This window comes from Eulemur rufifrons, chromosome 2 (genome assembly GCF_041146395.1).
Source record: "Eulemur rufifrons isolate Redbay chromosome 2, OSU_ERuf_1, whole genome shotgun sequence".
NCBI lineage: Eukaryota > Metazoa > Chordata > Mammalia > Primates > Lemuridae > Eulemur > Eulemur rufifrons.
In genome coordinates, this window is record NC_090984.1 from 101871117 (window position 1) to 101893608 (window position 22492).

The 22492-nt window shown below is 46.2% G+C and overlaps 1 protein-coding gene across 1 annotated transcript; it reads left to right on the forward strand.

The window, feature by feature from the left end:
* Positions 1-262: 262 nt before the first annotated feature.
* BATF (basic leucine zipper ATF-like transcription factor) lies at positions 263-22220 on the forward strand. The gene is made up of 3 exons (XM_069465135.1): positions 263-538; positions 2873-2977; positions 21677-22220. The coding sequence occupies exons 1-3, from the start codon at positions 476-478 to the stop codon at positions 21884-21886; spliced, it is 378 nt and encodes a 125-aa protein (XP_069321236.1). The 5' UTR covers positions 263-475; the 3' UTR covers positions 21887-22220.
* The last annotated feature ends 272 nt before the right edge of the window (positions 22221-22492 follow it).

Consider the following 22492-nt stretch of genomic DNA (forward strand, 5'->3'; position numbering starts at 1 on the left):
GCTGGGGTTTTTCCCTGCCTGAGCTGTTTTTCTCTTTTATCTTCATCAATTGAAGAGAGCTGCTGTGCCTTTCAAACTGTCGGAAGGTATCTGGGGTTTTGTGTTTTTTTTTTTTTTTTTTTTCTTTCACATAATTCTGTGGGTCTTTTCCCAGATATGTATTTTCTCTCAAACTAACTTCTAACTTGTTGAAGTTTCCGCCCATGTGACTTCCAGCGTGAGTTACCAGAAACCACAAGAGAGAGAGTGCGCGCAAGCCCCGAAGAGAGCGACATGTCCCTGTGGGGAGCAGTCCCCCTGCACCCCAGAGCGAGGAGGACGCAGGGGTCGGAGGAGGCTGCAGGCCAGGCAGAGGAGGCAGCTGTGGAGGGCGGTGGGCTGGGGGCCCAGGAACAGTCAGGAAGGAAGGCCAGCTGGTGACAAGAGAGCCCAGAGGTGCCTGGGGCTGTGTGTGAGAGCCCGGAAGATTTCAGCCATGCCTCACAGCTCCGACAGCAGTGACTCCAGCTTCAGCCGCTCTCCCCCTCCTGGCAAACAGGTAGAGTCCTCCTTTCTCTCTCTCACACCTTCTGATTCTTCTGGGGGGGCAGGAAGAGTGGCAGGCTTCCTTGTCCTGCCCAGAGAGCTGAGAGCGAGGAAGTGGCTTGTGGCATGAGCGTGCTATTAGACTTAAGACATGGCATTTGCAAGGAAGCTGTGCATATTGGCCGAGACCCTCATCCTTCCACCCATTCTGCCCAAGCCCTTTTCCTGTCCACCCGCGATGGTGCCCATCGCCTCTGCCTCACCAGGCTTCCCAGCCATGAAGCTTTCTAGGAAGCAAAGAGGAGGATGAACATCAGAGAACCCAGAGGAAAGGGTCTCCTGTTCTCCATGGCAGTAAAACGTGAGAGGAGGAGTTTTCAAATGGGCTGCCGGCAAACACAACCCAAATCCTAGATATGTAGTTTCCCAGGAGAGAGCCAGCAGGGTGGGAGAGAAAAGGGGTCAGGGAAAAGTTTAAAAAAAAAAAAAAAAGGCAAGTTAGCAAGTGCAAGTTAGAAGGAGGAAGGGAAGAGGAAGACCCCGGCTAGCACAGAAGGAGCTGTCTGCCGGGGCAGCCTCTGTTGCTAGCACAGCCAGCGAGGAAGGATGCTGGAGCCGTGGCCAGTACCTCTACCCTGTGGCATCTGGACAGGAGGAGGGAAATAAATGAGAAGGTGGCTGTGGAAATGTGTTAGAGATATTTGCTAGCAGTTTACCTCAGCTCTGGGGAAACTGGGGAGATTGAGGTAGGAATTCTGGAGGCATTGGAAGTCTAGATTTTGATTTCCAAGTCAAAAGGTTTTAGCTTCAGGGTTGTCAAAAAATGGAGCACCTGACCACCTCCGCTTCTGGGCCTTTCTCTTCACCACACTCTTGATATTCCTTGCTGTAGGGAGTCCCATTCTTTCTCACCCAATGTAATCAGTGGACTAAAATCTTCTCCACCTTTGTGGCTTAAAAACTGCATTCTTTCCTTAGCACAGATATCCAGGAGGGCTTTCAAAATGCTGCAGCCAAAATAAAAGTATATAAGCATCTGATGTAGCATCTACCATAAGCAGCTAACAACAGAGCAGCAGGTTGGAAGAGCCCGAGTGGAGACCTCTAGAGGGCAAGCATCTAATCCCCTGCCCAAGATGGTATCAGAGTGGCTGTGACTGCCTGGAAGTTTGTGCTCTTCTTAGGAAGGAAATTACTCATGGCTTCCACGGTAACCTGGTGCCCCATCCCCCTTAGAGAAAGAGCAGTTCCTCCCTATCTAACCCAATGCCATCCTTCTGCAATGTCCTGGAAGTACGGGACATGTTGGTGAGACATATGCTTGTTGAGCTCGGAGCCTTGCCCTAGGATCTGTCCCCTCTAGCCTGTGGGGGATGTGAGAGGGAACAGAGCAGGAGTTGCAGAAGTGTTTTACCCAAAATGCCTACACTTATCCGGCAGCATCTGGGGGAGAGCTGGAGCTAACCTCTGCCCAAGCAGAGGACATGCGCATCCTTGGGGTGTAATTAGAGAACACCCAAAGGGCTCCCATCCTCCCAAGCACCCATCCACTACCCGCCACATCCAGGCCACCTCCATCGTTAACATTGTTCTTCTTGGCGTCTGGTTTTTATTAGGTGGTGTGCTCGGGGCTGTCAAAGGTGGCTGAGCACAAGGAAGTGAGCGAAGGGGAAGAGGAGGCAGACCTGGAAGGGCCCTGAGCTCAGGATGCAGCAGCAGAACACATGGGGTACAATGTAGCGATTCAGCTAGTGGGGGGGGGGGAGATCTTGGACAGGCGTCAGACTTGGCACAGGTGATGTGACACTCCCCGGTGACTGTGAGCCTCTGGGCAAGCTCTTAGGGCCTCAGTTTCCTCCCATACAAAATGGACATAATGATACCAACATCACAGCATTGGGGAATTCAACAAGAGCACCTGTGAAAGAGCAGGTGCACAGAGGTCGGCAAATAGCGGGTGCTCAACAAAGTTTTGAAAAAAAGAAAACAGCTAAAAGAACAGCAGGAAGATTCTAGGCCAAAAAGTGACAGGGTGAGGGTGGAGCAGCCCCGAGGAAGAGAGGTGATAAAACACACTTCATCGCCTTAACCATTTTTGCTGAATGCAGCCCTATTGAGGCTTCAAGATATCTTGTCTTTTTCCTGTAGCTTTTGGTCGAAAAAAGTCCTAGAGACCTGAGGATGTGTCACAGGGCATGGGGACAGCTCCCCTTCGGGTGCAGGCTTTTGGGAAATAGGGGTGAAGCCAGGGAAGGATGGGTAGATGGATAGCACACACCACGAGAGCCTGCTTCAACTCAGAAGGGAGGAGCAGACTCGCCCAACTCTCATCGTCTCTGCTTCCCAGGACTCATCCGATGATGTGAGAAAAGTTCAGAGACGAGAGAAAAATCGCATTGCCGCCCAGAAGAGCCGACAGAGGCAGACACAGAAAGCCGACACCCTGCACTTGGTGAGTGTTCAGATCCTTCTTCACGCTCTTGAGCCTTAGGCTTTGTTCCCCACCATCTGGGGACCCTTGGACCACAGCTTTGATTCTGGCTGCGTGGGGATGTGGTGGGTGGGGAGCGGAGGGTGAGAGCTGTGGGGCGAAGTGAGGTGAGGAGGCTCTCCTCTGAGTGCATTAAGAATGTTCTGCAGGCCGGGCCCAGTGGCTCTCGCGTATAATCCTAGCACTCCGGGAGGCCGAGGAGGAAGGATCGCTCAAGCTCAGGAGTTCAAGAACAGCCTGAGCAAGAGCGAGACCCCGTCTCTACTAAAAATAGAAAGAAATGATCTGGACAGCTAAAATTATATACATAGAAAAAAATTAGCCGGGCATGGTGGCGCATGCCTGTAATCCCAGCTACTCGGGAGGCTGAGGCAGGAGGATTGCTTGAGCCCAGGAGTTTGAGGTTGCTGTGAGCTAGACTGACGCCACGGCACTCTAGCCTGGGCAACAGAGCAAGACTTTGTCTCAGAAAAAAAAAAAAAAGAATGTTCTGCAGCAGGGAATGGGCAAAAGGCTGAACTGTGAAATAAGCCTTCCTACCTCGGCAAGGCTCAAGGGCTGGATGGGTTGAGTGTGGGAAGCCCAGAGGCTGAGTGGAAGGCAGAGTCACCTGCTCAGGGATACGGCAGCTGGAGAGAGCTCTCTCCTTTACAAGCCATTGAGAGCAGAAGGCAGGACTGTCTTTGGAGGACTTTAGAAGGCCTTAAGTGCTTTGGGGAGCCCATTCTCTCGCAGTGCTAGGGTCACACATGTCTCATCCCTCAGACAGGCAGCTGGGCAGCCATCCAAATCTCCCTGCACTGGGGACAAGGAGGTCTTCAGGATGCTACATCTTACTGCATGTTTCTGAGCATCATTAAAGATTTTTTTTTTGAGACAAGGTCTCCCTCTGTCACCCAGGCTAGAGTGCAGTGGTGTCATCATAGCTCACTGCAACCTCACATTCTTAGGCTCAAGTGATTCTTCTGCCTCAGGCTCCCGAGCAGCTGGGACTATAGGTGCACGCCACCACACCCAGCTAATTTTTCTATTTTTAGTAGAGACGGGGTCTCGCTCTTGCTCAGGCTGGTCCCGAACTCCTGACCTCAAGCGATCCTCCGGCCTTGGCCTCTCACAGTACTGGGATTACAGGTGTGAGCCACTGTGCCTGGCCTCACTAAAGTTTTATTTTGAAACTTTTGTGCCTAATGATATCCCCCAAGAGGTCTGTGAAAGATGCAATTTCAAGTGCACTTATGTGGGATGGTCGCCATCCTGGTTGAGTTGCCTGTAGTCCCAATTTTTGTAGAGAAAGCCTTGACCCCTGGCTTGAGCAGGCCAGGGGCCTTGGGGAGTGCTGAACTGCAGTTCTGCTGGTGGCCCAGGGCCCTAGGCAGTGTTTCTGGGTTCTGGCTGTGAGCATCATAAAGCAAGGCTTCCTCCTCGCCTCTTACCTTGCTCTCACACCTCTCCTCACTCTGCCCCTAATTTGCCTCTTGTTCAACCAACTCTTACTTCACTGGTTCCTTCCTATTCCATCCCCTCATCCCTTCTTCTAGCAACCAAAGGTGAGGAACTGCAGCTTTGGGTCCACATGTGGCCTTGCGGATCCTTGAATGCAGCCTTTTGCCTGAATCCAAATTTTAAAGAACAAATCCTTTTAATAAAGGGATTGTTCTGTGAAGTTTGGATTCGGTTGAGAGGCTGCACTTGGGGATCTGGAGGGCCACACGTGGCCTTGAGGTAATCCTGTCCTTCCTCCTGAAGCCACCTGACAGTAAATACCTCCTAGAGACAGTGTGTGTCAAGAGCCCAACACGGTGCCTGGCATATGATAAATGTCTGGATTTATGGTACACTCAAAAAATTTGAATATTCCCAAACCTGTAATGTCCTAGTAATTCCTTTCAATGGAAAAAGTGCAATTGGCACCCAAAATGAATAAGCTCGTACTGATTTGGACAATTTTCATGACAACCAGCCAGTTAGTGTCGCTGTTTTAACCTTATCAAGAATAAGCAAGATGTAGTTTTGTGGGGCGGGAAATGGTGCTTCTTTTAGCTTTGTGAGGAAACAGAGAGCAGGCTGCACCATCTCTGATTGGATGCTTGTGTTTTATTTGAAATGTATTCAGCATATCCTCCATTGCACACTAACATGGTTTTACGTCCATAAATATTTGTTAAAATGAAAAAAAGAATGAATGAGCAGCAAGTCTGTACCAACTGGGACAGGCAGTCTAATGTCAAGTCGTGGGTGTCCCTGCTGCTGGTGTGTTCTGTGATTTCATTGCTTAGGGGCTCACAACACTCTGGTTTACTTTTTAAACTTGAACATCTATGATTCTTTGTTTTGTTTCTATCAAAGTCGGATTCTGATTCAATATTCTTTAGAGCAAGAAAACAAATAAATGAATAAAAATTAAAAAAAAAACAAAAATATTCCTTCTGTACAAGTAGACCATGTCCTGAGACTGGCAAACGGCTATATGTTTTATTATAAGTTTGTAATATTGTTTTTTTTAAAGCGGAAAGTTTAAGTAAGCTCAGTAGCTCAGCAGTCAGGGCAGGGTTGAGTCCCACCCCTGCCACTTACTATCCATGCGACTGACCTCAGAAATGTTCTTCGCCTCCCTTAAGCCTTATCTAGAAAATGGAAACTGACAGTAAATACCTCATGGAGACAGTGCGTATAAAGAGCTCAGCACAGTGCCTGGCATACAATAAATGTTTGGATTTATTGCATACTCAAAATATTAAGTATAATAAGAGTAATAGTTATTATAAGAAGCAAGATGAATAACCACAAAGATTGTGCACATGCACACATATATTTAATCACAGAATCTTGAGGTTGAAAGATTTCATCAAGGCTAAAAGGGTCAGACACACATTTGATGCCTGGGACTCCTCTACAACGCCCCCAGCAAAGACCCCCAATGTGCGCCTGGTCACTCTAGTGATGGGGAGCTCCCTCCCTCTGCACATACGAACAGAAGACTCTTCCCCATCTTAAGCTGCACCGCTGTCTCCCTGTAAATTCAACCCACCGGTCTTTGTCCAACCCCTTGGGGATGTATCAATGCGGGTGACACATATGTCCCTTTGCTGCAGCAAGGTTCTCAGCTCCGACTCAGTGGTCTCTCTCTGTAAGATGAAAGTCAGAACCAAAAGATTTGGCCCTGTTGACACTAGTCATGACTACATCACGCTCATCTCTGGAGCTTGGGGGTCCATGGAGCCCCCAGTCATGTAGTCAACACGTCCACACCCACACCCCAGCCTCAGTTTCTAGAACATTCCTATCTTCCCCAACTCCTCCTGCCTCCTTTCTTTCGAGCACCACAGCATTTACCCTTCGTTCTTGCCGGGTGAGCGGTCCCATCGGTGTGGACGCAGCGGCAAGCCTGCGGACTGCTGTCAACGCAACTTCTGCTTCTCGGCTTCAGATAGAAGCTTTTGGCAGCAACGTGTCAATCTGCCACCATCAAACAGAGGGTTTGGCTGTGGTTTGAAATCTTCATTTTCTCTCGGACAACAGCCACCCATCTTCTCTGTCCATTAGCCTCTTAATTTTGTCTGTGATTCAGGTAGAAACTCGACTGGTTTACCCCCAGTGTCTTTCGGCTCAGTGCTTGGGTTGCCCTTGCCTCCTCTCTGTGCTTGCCTCCAGATGCAGACGTTCTGGAACCATTCTCTGGCCCCCAGACATCGGCACAGGACTCCTCTACCAATACCTTACACACCAGGGTGTAGGAGCCAGATACTGAAAGTACAGTATCAAATTAGGACCACAGTCAGGTTAGGGTTCCAGCCTCATACATACTGGGGTAATATTTTAACCATTTCTTGGTTTCAACTTTTGTCAGTATTATCTACCTTAAAATACCAAAACAATTATCTTGTTTCTCCAGCAAGAGTGGGGTATGCTCACTATTTAATATTTTCAGTATCTGTCCGATAAATGGCTTACATCAAGGCACTATGCATTGGCTGGGCGTGGTGGCTCACGCCTGTAATCCTAGCACTGTGGAAGGCTGAGGCAGGAGGATTGCTCAAGGTCAGGAGTTTGAGACCAGCCTGAGCAAGAGCGAGACCCCGTCTCTACTAAAAATAGAAAGAAATTATATGGACAACTAAAAATATATAGAAAAATTAGTTGGGCATGGTGGTGCACGCCTGTAGTCCCAGCTACTCGGGAGGCTGAGGCAGGAGGATTGCTTTAGCCCAGGAGTTTGAGGTTGCTGTGAGCTAGCCTGATGCCACGGCACTCACTCTAGCCCGGGCAACAGAGTGAGACTCTGTCTCAAAAAAAAAAAAAAGACACTATGCATTGATTGCCTTTAAAATGACAAAGTAGAGGCCGGGCACGGTGGCTCACGCCTGTAATCCTAGCACTCTGGGAGGCCGAGGCGGGTGGATCGCTCGAGGTCAGGAGTTCGAGACCAGCCTGAGCAAGAGTGAGACCCCGTCTCTACTAAAAATAGAAAGAAATTATATGGACAACTAAAATATATATATACAAAAAATTAGCCGGGCATGGTGGTGCATGCCTGTAGTCCCAGCTACTCGGGAGGCTGAGGCAAGAGGATCGCTTGAGCTCAGGAGTTTGAGGTTGCTGTGAGCTAGGCTGAAGCCACGGCACTCACTCTAGCCCGGGCAACAGAGTGAGACTCTGTCTCAAAAAAAAAAAATAAATAAATAAATAAATAAAAAAATAAATAAAATAAAATGACAAAGTAGAGAAAGAGCCTCTTTTCATGATTGTGTTCTCATAGCCCCCAGCATTGACTACCCCTGACATAAAATGGATCCGATGATTCTTTTCATAATTGTGACATCAACAAACAGAAGCCACATTTTGTTTTAATTCTCCTGTGGTTGAACATCTCACATAAGCACCTATTGCACTTAGTTCCTTTTCTGCACACTATAGGGTCCATTAGGTATAGCACAGGCACTGATTAAAAATGAGAAAGGCAGCCGGACACAGTGGCTCACGCCTGTAATCCTAGCACTGGGGGAGGCCCAGGCGGGAGGATCACCTAAGGTCAAGAGTTCAAGACCAGCCTGAGCAAGAACGAGACCCTGTCTCTACTAAAAAACAGAAAAATTAGCCAGATGTGGTGTGCGTGCCTGTAGTCCCAGCAACTTGGAAGGCTGAGACAGGAGGATCGCTTGAGCCCAGGAATTTGAGGTTGTAGTGAGCTATGGTGATGCCACTGCACTCTTCCCAGGGCAACAGAGTAAAACTGTGTCTCAAAAAAAAAAAAAAAAAAAAAAAAAGAGAGAGAGAGAGAGAGAGAGAAAGGCAGAACTTGACCAGTTAGTATCTAAAAGATATCAGTAGCTAATAAGTGGGTCCAAGATAATCAGCTCAAAAACTATTAGAAATAATAAGAGAGAGAATGCAGCTTCCAAAAATAATACAAAAAGTAATAACTTACCCATATGTAAACAATAACCAATTTGAAAATTTAGAAGAGAGATTTCACTTATAATATCAACAATGACAACAAATGGAAGGAATAAATTTAACAAAAAGTATGAAGTATGAAAGTTTTTTCTTTAGAAAAAACTTTAAAGTTATCCTAAATGTCTTTTTAAAAGATTCGAATAATTAAAAAGCTATATCTTATGTAAAGATAGCAATTTTCCTTAAATTAATCTGTAAATTTAATGTGATCCCAATAAAAACCCAAATAGAGTTTTGTGGGATTTGGGAGGGAACTAGATTAGCTACTCCAAGTTTCCAGTGAAAAAGAGCCATGTGCAAATTGCCAGGAGAATTCTAAAGAAGAAAAGTAATGAAAGAAAATTAGCTGACCAAGATATTAAAGTGAACTACATACACAGAAATCAAAACAACGTGGAAAAGACAGAACATTGAACAGGGCAGAATATAGAAACAGACCCAAGAACAAATACAAATTTTAAGACCCAGTCTGGGCCGGGCGCGGTGGCTCACGCCTGTAATCCTAGCACTTTGGGAGGCCGAGGTGGGCGGATCGTTTGAGCTCAGGAGTTCGAGACCAGCCTGAGCAAGAGCGAGACCCCATCTCTACTAAAAATAGAAAGAAATTATATGGACAGCTAAAAATATATATAGAAAAATTTAGCCGGGCATGGTGGTGCATGCCTGTAGTCCCAGCTACTCGGGAGGCTGAGACAGGAGGATCGCTTGAGCTCAGGAGTTTGAGGTTGCTGTGAGCTAGGCTGATGCCACGACACTCACTCTAGCCTGGGCAACAGAGTGAGACTCTGTCTCAAAAAAAAAAAAAAAAAAAAGACCCAGTCTGTCAATTTCTAAGACATAAGTACAAATACAAAGGGACCAGGATGGCATTTCAAACTATGAGAAAAAGCTGAATCATTCAATAAATGGAGTTGAGACAACGGGCTAGTCACTTGGGGGAAGAAAAGGAAAAGCTGGTTCCTTTATTTCTTATACAACACACATACATAGAATAAATGTAAATTTTTTAAAAAGAGGAAACTAAAGAAATTTGAAAAAAAACATGAGCATTCAAAAATTTATCTTGGAATGAAGAATTATTTTCCAAATAAATACAAAACCCTGAAACCACAAAGGAAAAGATTGATATACATTACTTTTATACATAAAAAGTGAAAATTCCTGTATAGATCAAAACACTATCTGCAAATAACAAACTAAGGAAAAATGTCTGTAACACATATGTCCAAAAAAGGCAGGTTTACTTAATATATGACAGCTCTTATGAATAGGAAATGATTAACAACTCGAAAGAAAAATTAACAATGGTTATGAATAGGCAATTTACAGAAATAGATAAGTACATGGCAAATAAATATGTGAAAAGATGTGAGATCTCACTTAGTTAGGAAAATGCCAACTAAAGTAACCGTGAGATTGGCAAAGATAAAAAACGTTGCTAGTACACAATGCTGCCAAGGTGATGGAGAAGCAGATACCATCACATGTGGCTAGTAGGAGTATAGTCAGTACGACCCCATTAGAGGGCAATTTGAGCATGTCCATCCAAAGTATAAGTGCACATACCCTGTGATTCAGCAATTTGATATCTAGGAGTCTATTCACAAATATATCCACAGATTATACAATTCTGTACATGTAAAGATAATCATTACTACATGGTTTCTTATTAGAAAGATTGAAAACAAGCTAAGGCTGGGCGCAGTGGCTCACGCCTGTAATCCTAGCACTCTGGGAGGCCGAGGCGGGTGGATCGCTCAAGGTCAGGAGTTCGAGACCAGCCTGAGCAATGAGCGAGACCTCGTCTCTACTAAAAATAGAAAGAAATTATCTGGCCAACTATAATATATATAGAAAAAAAAATTAGCCGGGCATGGTGGTGCATGCCTGTAGTCCCAGCTACTCGGGAGGCTGAGACAGGAGGATCGCTTGAGCTCAGGAGTTTGAGGTTGCTGTGAGCGAGGCTGATGCCACGGCACTCACTCTAGCCTGGGCAACAAAGCGACACTCTGTCTCAAAAAAAAAAAAAAAAAAAAAAAAAAAAAAAAGGAAAACAAGCTAAATATCCATCCATAAGAGAGTGATTGAATAAATTATAGTTTGTTCATTCAATGGAGTACTATGGAGGTATTAAAATAATGAGTGATGTCTGAATGTGCTAATCTGGAAAGATTATCGTGTTTCTGTCCTCTTAAGTGAAAAAGGTGTGAATGTGGTACATAGTTTGCCCCCATTTGTGCTTTTAATAAAAAGAAAGAGATACATATATATGTATGTGTAAGTATAAAAATTTTCAAATATATTACCAAAAAATTCTTGGTGATATTTATTTCTGAAAAGTGGGACTAAAGATCTAAAGCAGGAGAGAGATACTTTGCATTTTTTACCTTTTTATAGAGTTTTGGGGTTTTTTTAATCACGTGCTTTAATTTCTATATTATAGATATCAAAATTCTCAACATTGATCATTACTACATTGCATTAGGATGATTTCTTTTCTAATTCTGATATCAAACATTGAACGGTTTTCCATTGTGATATTTTATCCCTTGAACAACCTGCGTAACTATCTCAGAACTTTGGGAGAACCAACTCTCTGTTGGGATTTGGGTGATCCTAAGGACCACAGTACTAGGTGCACCACTATAAAGGGTGGCAAATCAGTTTCCTTTGTGTAGCCATCCTGCTTGACTGTAGTGGCTCTCCGGTGCTTTGCAGCAGGAAGGATTCTGAGTCAATGTCCAGGGTCAGTGGAAAAGAGGGTTGACACCAATGAAGAAGCTTTGTTCCTGGAAAGGCTAAGAGCAGAGGATATGTGGGAGCAGAAGACAATGTTAGCTCAGAGCCGTGCTGTTGACAAGTCAGATCTGGCCTTCAGGATGGAACTGGACGCAGGGTAGGGTCACAGGGCCAAACCTGGAAGCTGGAGATTTAGGTACGCCCTCAGATGGGAGTGCGCCAGGTGCTTGCCTGGGGCTGGCTCCTGGAGGAGTCTTGCACCAGTTTAAGAAAAGAGAGAGGTTTACAGGTTCCAGGGTATGTGTTTAATGTCATATATGACAGAAAAATCATGAGTTTAACTTATGCATTAAATAAAGCTTTGAGCAATGCTGTGAGAAATAAGGTATTTATAACTGAAGGAAAATTGAGTAGGAGAAGACAAGAGCCTTGTCAAAGATGTTGGCCCCTGGAGCCTCCTTAGAATAGCATGATTGTTCTTGGCCTTCTGGGGAGGCCTGAAGAGAAGGTTGCTTCTGGTTCTACTTCACTCCTAGAGTTCTTTTGCTCTCTTTGGGAGACTATGCCATAATGTTTTTTGGCATAGAGAAGTCATAGGTCAATAAAACACACACAAAAAATGTGGCTATATACACCCTTAAAAAGTTCAATGTGAAAATCAGTGAACCATCTATAGAAAAGAGACACATTTCTTGTGCCTCTCTTGCTATGAAATTCTTTTTAAAAACATGAACACATGACTATGTATTAGCCATTTTATGTTAAGTGCTCTGCGCTCAGTCTCCCATTTAATCTGCATAAAAACCTTATTATGTAAGGTTGAGTACCTTGTCCAAGGTTATGTAGCTTGTAACTAGGTCTGACTTAAGATCTTTCTTCAAACCCTCATGAAGATGTATTCATCTTCCTTAACCTGTATCTTCCTTGAATCTCCTCTTTTTTTTTTTTTTTTTTTTTTTTGAGACAGAGTCTCACTCTGTTGCCCCGGCTAGAGTGAGTGCCGTGGCGTTAGCCTAGCTCACAGCAACCTCAAACTCCTGAGCTCAAGGGATCCTCCTGTCTCAGCCTCCCGAGTAGCTGGGACTACAGGCATGTGCCACCATGCCCGGCTAATTTTTTCTATATATATTTTTAGCTGTCCATATAATTTCTTTCTATTTTTAGTAGAGATGGGGTCTCGCTCTTGCTCAGGCTGGTCTCGAACTCCTGAGCTCAAACGATCCGCCCACCTCGGCCTCCCAGAGTGCTAGGATTACAGGCGTGAGCCACCGCGCCTGGCCTGAATCTCCTCTTGAATTTATTTTTTTGTTTCTTAAGCAACAGCCTCCAAAATTCACCTTTTCCTGATCCATTATTAGGCTTGGTCAAGAAAGTAAAGACATCTTTATACAATAAATCAATTGAAACCTTTTTTGAGATGACTATGTAGCAATAACTACTAACATCTTACATGGGAATAACCTTTGACACAACAATTCCACTTACAAGAGTTTGATGAAAAAATAATCTACAATTCGTTATTTGCAAATAGTAAACACCTTGTCAATGCTATAAGATTGGACAGGTGGCTAACAATGGGATTAAGCATATTATGATACATTCATATAATAAAATTTTATGCTGGCACTTAAAACGACTAAGTAGATCTGTGTTTATCGACATAGAAAGATGTCAATGATATAGAATTGAATGAAAAAGGCAAATTACAAAGACTATGCAGCGTGTAATTCTGTTAATGTAAAATGTGTGGGTTTTGAGCATGGTTGCATGCATAAAGAGATGTCTGGAAGGATATTCTCCAAAATACTAATGGTGGTTATTTCTGAGTGATTGAGTTTGGGTAGTTTACCTTATACTCTTAGTACTTTTCTGTATTTTTGTATTGTGATAAATGTGTGCCTTTTAAAAAATCAGAACACAAAATTAGGCTATTTTCATTTGGGGAGGAAAAACATGTCAAGGCAATCCACCTGCTTGTCTTACTGATGAGGATGGGTCAGTGTGATTGCATTTAGGAAGCATTTTGGAAAGGAGGCCAACACCACACTGGTCTTGACACTGCAAATAATGACTGTCTAAATAGGATTATAGGTCCCACGTCACAAATTGACAGCTGCCTGGTCATCAGACATCTTCATGGAGCCAGGCTTGGCAGCACCCAAACATCCTTCTCTTGAGAAGAATGGGAGAGTCTTGCCAAAGAGCCCCTGTCCAAGCTGCTCAGAGATTTTTTTAGTCTCCTCTGTCAAACTCAGTCTGGTCCCCGGCTTCCTGGGAAGGCGAGATGGGGGCACAAGACTAAATTGTGGGATATCTGTAGAAGGTTCCACATGCTGGCTTGTGGAGGGAATAACAATAATTATGGTCATAATACCTTGCTTATAGAATCACAGAACTAAAAAGGAACTCAGAGATCTTCTAGGCCAACCTGCTATGTTACCGACGAAGACACGTGTCTCTCTCAAAGACACCCAAGAACACACACCTCTTGCATGTCCACCAGTCTGCTTTTGTTTTGTGCCACTTTGCTGAACAGAGCTTTGCTACGCAGGTGGTGGTGTTCAATATGGCCCTTTGCAAAGGATAAGCCAAGCCACTAACCAGAACCCTTGAACAAGTAGACACCCCTCAGCTCCAGAACAACACAAGCCTACCGCAAAAGACCATACAGAGTGAGTCCAAGGTTGACAGGAGCCAAAGTTTAAATGTTCCTTTATTTAAAAGGGAATTTAAAGTTGTAATCCAAAATTAAAAGGGACAATGACATATTGAGAAAAATATTTGTATCAAATGAAATAAATGAAGGTTTAATATTCATCCCACAGAAAATACATCTTTTTAAAGAAAAACATCAAGATCCAATAGATAAGTGGGCAGAGTCTATGAACAGAAAGCTTACATAATATTTTTCCTACCAAAATGAAAATACCCTAATTTCCTATTCTGATTATGAAAACGATACACAGGCAGGGTTTCTCAGCCTCAGCGCTATTGACATTTTGAGCCCGATAATTCTTTGTTGTGGGGCGTTGCCCTGTGCATTGTAAAAGGTAAAAATCTACCCACTAGATGCCAGTTGCCAGTAGAACACCCTCCCCCCACTCCAGTTGTGACAACCAAAAATATTTCCAGAACTTTCCAAACATCCCCTGGAGGATGAAATGACTCCCGGTTGAGAATGCTACACTAAGGAGACAGACACACAGAAAGTTTTCTTCCTCCTTAATAATTAACAACTTATAACATTAAAATGAAATTAAGAAACCTTCATAAATCTAGTTGGCAAAAAAAGAAATGATCTAAAATTATAATACCTAAATGCCAGTGAGGTTGTAGTAAAATTGATAGTTACATTCACTACTGGTGACATTATATACTTTATACAACCCTTTTACAGCAATGCTTACCAGAAACTGGAAGGTTTATTGTGCCCTTTGCCCCATTAATCTCTCTCCTAGGAATTCATCCTAGGAAATCATTGAACAAGATGTTAATTCTTGCGCTATTTATAATAGCAACATTTTGATAGCTGCCAAAGTGTCCAACATTAGAACACCATTTTAAGTAAACAGTGGATCACCAATTTGATGATGTAGCCATTAAAATAATAATTATGATGACTGTGTAGATGGGACAGGTCATAAACAGAAAGAAAAATACAAATTATATATGTACTGTGGCTAAGATTTTGCATGTTTGTTTAAAAGGATGAGATGGCAATATGTACAAATGAAAACATTTGTGTTAGGGGAGGAGGATCATAGGTGTTCTTAATTGGTTTTGAATACTTTTAATGTCATTATAATAAATATTATTATTTTAAAAAAAAAGGAAATTGACAAACAGAGAACTGAGGAAACTCCAGAGGAAACCGAGTACAAGCATAGAGAGGATATCAGTGAGCTAGAATTTGGGGGTCGGGTTTTGGTAGGAGACTTTGTAATTTGCACTCCAAACAGGAACACTTTTGAGAGTGAAAGGTGGCACGAATAGATATTACACCAAGACAACAAGTGTGAACCAGGATAGTCCCAGTAAATATCTGGTCGCCCTAGACTTAGGGGAAACCAAGGAAGGTGACCTTGAGCTCTTACAAAAACTCAAAGAAAGTGATAAAGTTCAGAGCCAAGCAGATGGGACTGGATTCCTAGGGCCAAAATGCAATTTCCTTCAACTGAGGACCCTATAACTAAAATATTTTCTCGATACTCAGCTGGCACAAGAATATGCCTCATTGTTAAGAGAATGGGGTGACAGAAAATTATAAAAGCAAAGGCGATACTCCCAGTACGAGGGCTAACATCAGCAGAAATGATTCACCCACTCAACAAGTATTTGTTAGCCAAGTACCATTTGTTCTAGATGCTAAGAATATAGCAGTGGCAAGACAGACCATGTGCCTGATTTCCTGGACCTTACATTCAGTTGGCAGTCAGGCTGGAAAAAAGAAATAAACACGCTGATCACATGACATCTACGTAGCAGACTCCTTCTTCATGAGCACGTCTCAGATTTTGGTAAATTATTGCAGATTCCAAGTTGGGAATCAAGCAACATGCTTTGATTGAACATTTACTATGTGCCAGGCACTGTCTTTGTCACTGAGGACAAAATAGTGAAGGCAATAATGGCACCTGCCTTCACCAAGCTCAACAACCCAAAGGGTAACTGGTTTGGTAAAATCGTAGTTAATGAGAGTTGAACGGATCCCCTACCTCTTGATCTCAGCCGGGGTTGAGAATGAGGAGCCATGACATTTGAAGCCTAGCAGGTGCACACAGTAGAATGGGTGGAGTGAGTCTGGGCCAATTATGTGGGTATATACCCAGATACTCTGTCCCAGATACAGTGGCCCCACAGCTAAAACAAAAGAAAGCAAACAACTCAAACCTTTGCTTTGATGGCAATTATATTAGTTGTTTTGTTGTTTGTTGTCAAAATTGGGCTTGCCAGCGATAATGTTTCTAACTGGAAGTATCAGTCAAGACTGCATTCAGCTACAAGTAATAGACAAGTCATCAAACAGAGGCGTGAACGAGTCATGGTTTATTTTTCTCAAATAACAAGACGATCGGAAGTGGAGAGGTCAGGCTAGAGCAAGGAAGAACCAAGCTCCTCCATTCTGCGCGGCATCCTCAGTGTGCGGTTGTCATCTCCAGGCTGCAAGATGGCTGCGACCCTCTGGGCATCAGTCCGCGTGGAGGGAGGGTGGCGTTTGAGCTCGGCCTCCCCCTCTCCCTGCAACCTCACCCCCACGTACTTCTGTTTACAACTCTTTGGTCAGAATTCTGTCACGCGGCTGCCCTCAGTTGCATCGTAAGCTGGGTTTTTGAGCAATTCTGTCCCTGTCTCTCTGCAGGAAGGCAGGCAGAGGCAGTTTGGGATGGACGCTGAGTGAACCTATCTACAGTGTTTCTCACATTTGAGATCAATGAAATCGTAGTCTTGGAAGCCAAGGAACAGGTGACAGGACTTGAGGGCATGGCTGATGTGGCCAAACATCTGTTGATGACAAAGGTGCTTAGGGCCCTAAAGCTACAGCTCTAAACATGAAAGTGAAGATTTCTCCAGAATCAGATGCTTACATTATTCTGTGCAAAGACCTGTAGTTTGGTAATTTCTCTTCTCACCTCACAGGGTGAGGGGCGGGAGTTGGGGTCAATTTCCCCAGGAATGGTAGGAGATGTGGGCATAGATCCTCCCGCTGCTTGGGAAGAGTCCTGCCTTTCAGCTGGAACCCCGTCCACGAGCCTCTATCTGAATGTCACGTGCAAGGGCTGGGGACTGATGGAGACTGAATGTGTAGCTGGGTTTGAGGGATCAGCTTTGAACATCACTCTCTTATTTGAGTGTGGGTGGGAACTCAAAGGTCACCCCACCAATAAATGACTGCACTTTCTGCTGAGGAGGAAACACGCAGGGACTCTTTTCACTCTTCTAGAAATTGTGATTAGAAATTGTGAGGAGAAGGTCAAGACACTAAACTAGACTCACAGGGAGGACCAAGCCCTGCTCAGAATGCCTGGAGAGTCCCTGCCAGAACCTCGGGCCAGGGCCTGGCTACAAAATACCAGCCTGTCCTTGGTCCTCGTCCCAACTGGCTCCCTGAGGGTGAGGGAACTGCCTGGGGATTCCCCATCCTTCAAGAGCTGTTTTGGCGACCCCTCCTTGGCCCCTCCAGGAGGGGGTTTCCCAGAATGTTCCCACACCCCCAGGAAGCCTTTTCCTTAGCCACCCCCAGGCTGCTAGTGGTTCATGTTGGAGGCAGCAGCAGGTGACTCCACAGGGGAGGGTGAATTGTGAACGCGAGCATTTGCATTTGCAGGAGGTGGGAAAAGACGGAGGGTGAAATTGGAAAGCCAACAGGGCTGAGGTCTCACGGGAGATAATTATCAAATATCATAAAGTTTAAACCAACTTCAAAGGCAAGAGAGGATAGAGGGCACAGACTCTGAAGCCAGGCTGCCTCAATTCAAGTACTGGTGCTGCGTCTTACAAGCTGTGTGACCCTGAACAAGGTGCTTAACTTCTCTGTACCTCAGTTTTGCCTCTTCTGTAAAATGGGGCTAATATTACCTGCCACACAAGGTTGTTGCAAAGATTAAATAGAATGAAACCATAAAATACTTAATAGAGTAATTGGCACATGGTAGTATTCAGGAATGTTAGTTATTAAGTCAGGCTAGGCTATTCTTTTAAAAATCTGGTTTTCACTAATCTTTCTCATATAAACTGAGTGCTCCACTCCTCTGTTCCCAAACACACACACACACACACACACACACACACCCCTTCCCAACAGGAGGGGGCTAGAGGCTTTAGTTTGCTAATATGCTCAGGTAGTCAATATGGAATCCGAACTATTTGGGAGTTAGAGAGGGCTTGGAGATCGTCTAATCCTGTGGTTTCCAACATTAGCTGGTGAGATCCGCTGGGGAGCCTTTAACAACCCAATGCCCAGGCTGCACCCCAGACCTACGAACTCAAAATCGGACATCAGCGCTGTCAAACTTCCCGTATCCCAGTGTGCGGCTAAGGTTGGAAATCATTGCTTTGGTCCCGTCTTTCTGTTTGAAAGTGAGGCAGCTGGGGCTCACCAGGAAAAGTGAGTCACCGAGGGTCACCCAGACGGGACCAGGACCCAAGTCGCCTGTCCCCACGTACCACTGTGGAGCCCACCACTGTCATGGGCTCAGGACCTGGCTCAGCGTCTGGAGGAAGGTCTGGCCTCCCGTCAGCCCGCAGGTGACCAGTCAGGTGACTCCCTCTCAACTCAGCGCAGGAGGCAGACGGCCAGCCCTGTGCTTGGAAGAGTGTGACTGACTCACTGTTCTTATATTGTGTTGTGTGTCAGGGTCGCCAAAGCCAAGACCCAGCTTTCTCCTGGGAGACCCCCGGGCAGCCGAGGACTTTTTGGTGCTGTCTGGAGACTTTTGCCCGCTCCAGTCTCCAGTCTGTCAGGGGAAGCGGTCGGGTGTGACAGGAGGAGGACAGGGCCCTGAGTCAAGCCCTGCTCTGCCGCTACCTGGCTATGTGTCTTTGGATCAATCCCCCAAGTTTCTGAGCTTTGAGAAAACAAGTATCTTGAGGCAGATCCTATAACACAGCTGCCCAGAGCCGGTGGTCATTTTGTGTGTATGTGGAGCAGCTGTGTCCCGGGGTCTCGGTGGTCTCCGTCTGTGGAGTGGGGGTAATGGACACGGCTGGCCTGCTGTTTCCCCCTCAGAGGGTGCCTGTGAGGAGCGTGATGGACCTACGTGAACTCTGAGAAGTAGAAAGCAGGTGACGTGATGCCCGAACGCAGGCTCACCCGCGACTGTGGCAGAAGACACGCATGGTAGAAGCTGAAATTTCCTTCCCCCTCGCTGAGTTCTAGGTTTCCATCCCCCATGGGGAAGTTAGGGGATGTGACTCTTGTACCTCTGGATAAACAGCTGCCCCCAGGCCACCTTCACCAGTTGTCCCTTCAGCCATGTGAGCGGGCATGACTGCCCCAGGAGGACCAGAGTGGACCGTGCAACGCAGGTGGGGGTGTGGAGGGACGAGGCCCTGATCAGCCACTTCCTCCTGCAAGCGAAGTCAAGCCCTGTCTCTGGTAAGCCCAGGCTGCCTGCAGGGCCCCTGGGCTGGCAGGGCAGGTTTCTGGGGGGCCCTAGCCGGAAGCAGTCTTCCTTCCCAAAGTAAAGATGAGTTTCTTGTCACGGGTGGTTGTTTTCTGGTTAGAGGCGACAAGCAGCAGTTATGAACTCGGAGCGCTCTGGGATTTGCAAGCAGGGAGGGGGAGGCAGCTAAGAAAGCTAGAGAGAGCTCAGCAGAGCTTGCTTAGGGAGGAAGGAGCCGCTGTCACTTCCCGAAAGCTGGGCCCGCCTCTAGGCGGGGAGAAGGTCAGAGGGTCCAGCCCCTCCCTTCTACCTCGGGGTTTGCCCAGGCACTTCAGAGCGCAGAATTTACGGTAAATGTTGTCACCAGTGGAAACTCTCAGAGGGGGCGAGGAAAAGGGCCAGAGGATGGGGCCAGGACTCCCGGCCCCCAGTTCCCGTCTTACCAACACCCCCCAGTCTCATGGTGTTGCTTTATCTTACCTTTCGGTAAAAGGGGGATGCCCTCCTTCTGGGATGTACCAGGAAACAACCAAATGGTAAAATCAATGAGCCGGCCACATCTTGCAGAAGTCAGGGCTCTGACTCCACCACCGTGGCTCCTGGTATCCCCCCCCCCACCGCCTCATTTTAGATGTGGGGGTTCCCTCTGTCTTGACCTAGGCACATTTTCTAGCTCAGAGCCACCTACAGGAAATGCCAGGCTGAGGCTGAGCACGCTTGAGTCTGTCCTTTGCAAACGGATGGGAGCTGGCTTGAGGGGCTAGGCCACAGTCCTGTCCTTCTCTGCTACTTAAAAACGAACACCCAGGGTGCGGGTTTAGGAAGATTGGCAGTGCAACTGACAAATTCCATCTGGCTCCCTCATGGGCCTGCAGCTGATGCTCCTGGGGATTATTTAGGGCAGATTTTAAATGTCAAGTTAACTTCCATCTACTCACCACCCACCATATTTTTGAGTCACTCTCATCTTGCCAGCAATTGATGTCATCAGTCAGTCAGTCAACAAACATTTAGTTCATACTATGTGCCAGGCAGTAAGCCAGGCATTTAACAAATAGGCACTTCATAAGTGCTTGAATAATTAAAACAAATTTAATATCATACTTAATTAGTGTTTTCAAACTTGCCTGATCATTAGAATGACCTGAGAGACTTATTAAACATTTCCACAGACTTCATGACTTCATCCCCACTAAATCCCAAACCCACTGAGTTCAAATCTCTAGATTTTTAGGAAGGGCCTGAAATTGTATTTCTAACACGCCTTAAAATTAATTCTAATGATATGGCAAGTGTGGGAAATGTTGACCCAAACCAAACAGAACTAGAAATATAAGACCTGGCCTCCAAATATTAGGTTGCTTTTTGAACTGAAATATAAGTTATTTGCATCTGCAATGCCATCTGCCTTTCCTCTGTGAGTACCGATGCTTAGCAGAGAAGCTCTGTCTCACTGAGTCAAGGAATGTGAACCTAAAAAGTCACATCAGAATTGCAATTCTCCTGGGCTTCTTGCAGATGGGATTGTTTTTCAGTAAATGCTAATGCCCAGAGCGTAACTGTTGATTAATTAATAATGTGATCAGGAAACAGCACTCCTTACCCTGGGCTTTCCTGATTAGCGTATATTTGATGGTTCCCACAAGCAACAGGGAAAAGGTGTTCCTAGGCTTGGGACACACTCAGAGTGTTGTAAAACCCACCCTCGGGTGGGCAGAACGGGGTGGAATTCTGCCCACCTGAGAACACTGTAGCAGACTTTGATTATTTAATATTTATAAAGACTCGAGTATCCTAGAATCGGAGTGGACTCTGGTTGTAAGATCAGACGCAAACACTAGGTGCATTTGGAGAACACATGCATAACAGAGTGGAAAGCAGTGAAATTGGTCTAAGATGTTCTCCCAATCTGCTTTCCACGTCCTTAGGCTCTGGTCTGCCAGCCACTTTCCCTTGGCATACACTGGCCACTCCCCACCGGCAGACACACTCACAGAGACCCTTGTACACACGCACACATGTACAAAGGAGCACACTCACACATACACCTCTATTAGGTTGAACCATATGAAATTGCAATTTTTATAGGTCAAAACAGACACATATCAGTGGTTTCATATGGTTCAACTCAATACCAGGGCACACATGCACACATATGCATGTGCTCACATGGATGCCCATACACGCCTACAAACACATACACACATGTGCACACGTTCACATACGCGGAAGATTCTCTGATGCCCTTCTCCATGGCTGTGCTGGTGAAAATCTAATCTGGCCTCCTCTTGCGCCCCTCCCGGCCCCACCAACCTTGCCGCCTTCCCTGACATTAATCTCCCATGCCGATCCCTCCCTCTCACAGGAGAGCGAAGACCTGGAGAAGCAGAACGCGGCTCTGCGCAAAGAGATCAAGCAGCTCACGGAGGAGATGAAGTACTTCACGTCGGTGCTGAGCAGCCACGAGCCCCTGTGCTCCGTGCTGGCCGCCAGCACGCCGTCGCCCCCCGAGGTGGTGTACAGCGCCCACGCCTTCCACCAGCCTCACGTCAGCTCCCCGCGCTTCCAGCCCTGAGCTTCCGACCAGGGGAGAGCACAGCCCCCCACCCCGGGTGCCCCGCGGGCCTCAGGCGGGGCGCACAGACTGTGGCCAGTGGCCCCTATCCTTCCGAGCCCTCTGTCCACCCGGAGACCTGGAGACAGAGGCCTGGGCGAGGAATGAACACGAGGACTGTCGCGGCTGGGGGGACGTGGGGCCTCCCAGCAGAGTGGCCGCCGGTGCGTGTCCTGGACCCCCATGTGGGTGGGGGGCCCCATCCAGAGGAGCAGCCAGCACAGTTGCCCACGTCCCACGCAGAGAGAGGAGGGCAGGGAAGGGTTATTTTTCTAAATAAATGTTCTAACAGAAATCAGTCTGGCAGGGCACTTTCCCTCTTTCGCACTATCCCTTGAAACTCCAAATTCTGTAAGGTTGGGACCTTCTTTTGTTCTTGGCCTCAAGTACCCTCAAAGAGCACTGGAGACCCCGACGATGACTCCTCTTTCCCGTGGTGTGTCACTCTACCTGGCATGCTTTCCTCCAAGCGGCTTCTGTCCTCCCCCTCGGCATCTTCGCAGTTGTCCTCCCCAAATTCCTGCACCGTGACTTCCCACCTTCCGTTCCTCGTGCCCCATGCTTCCC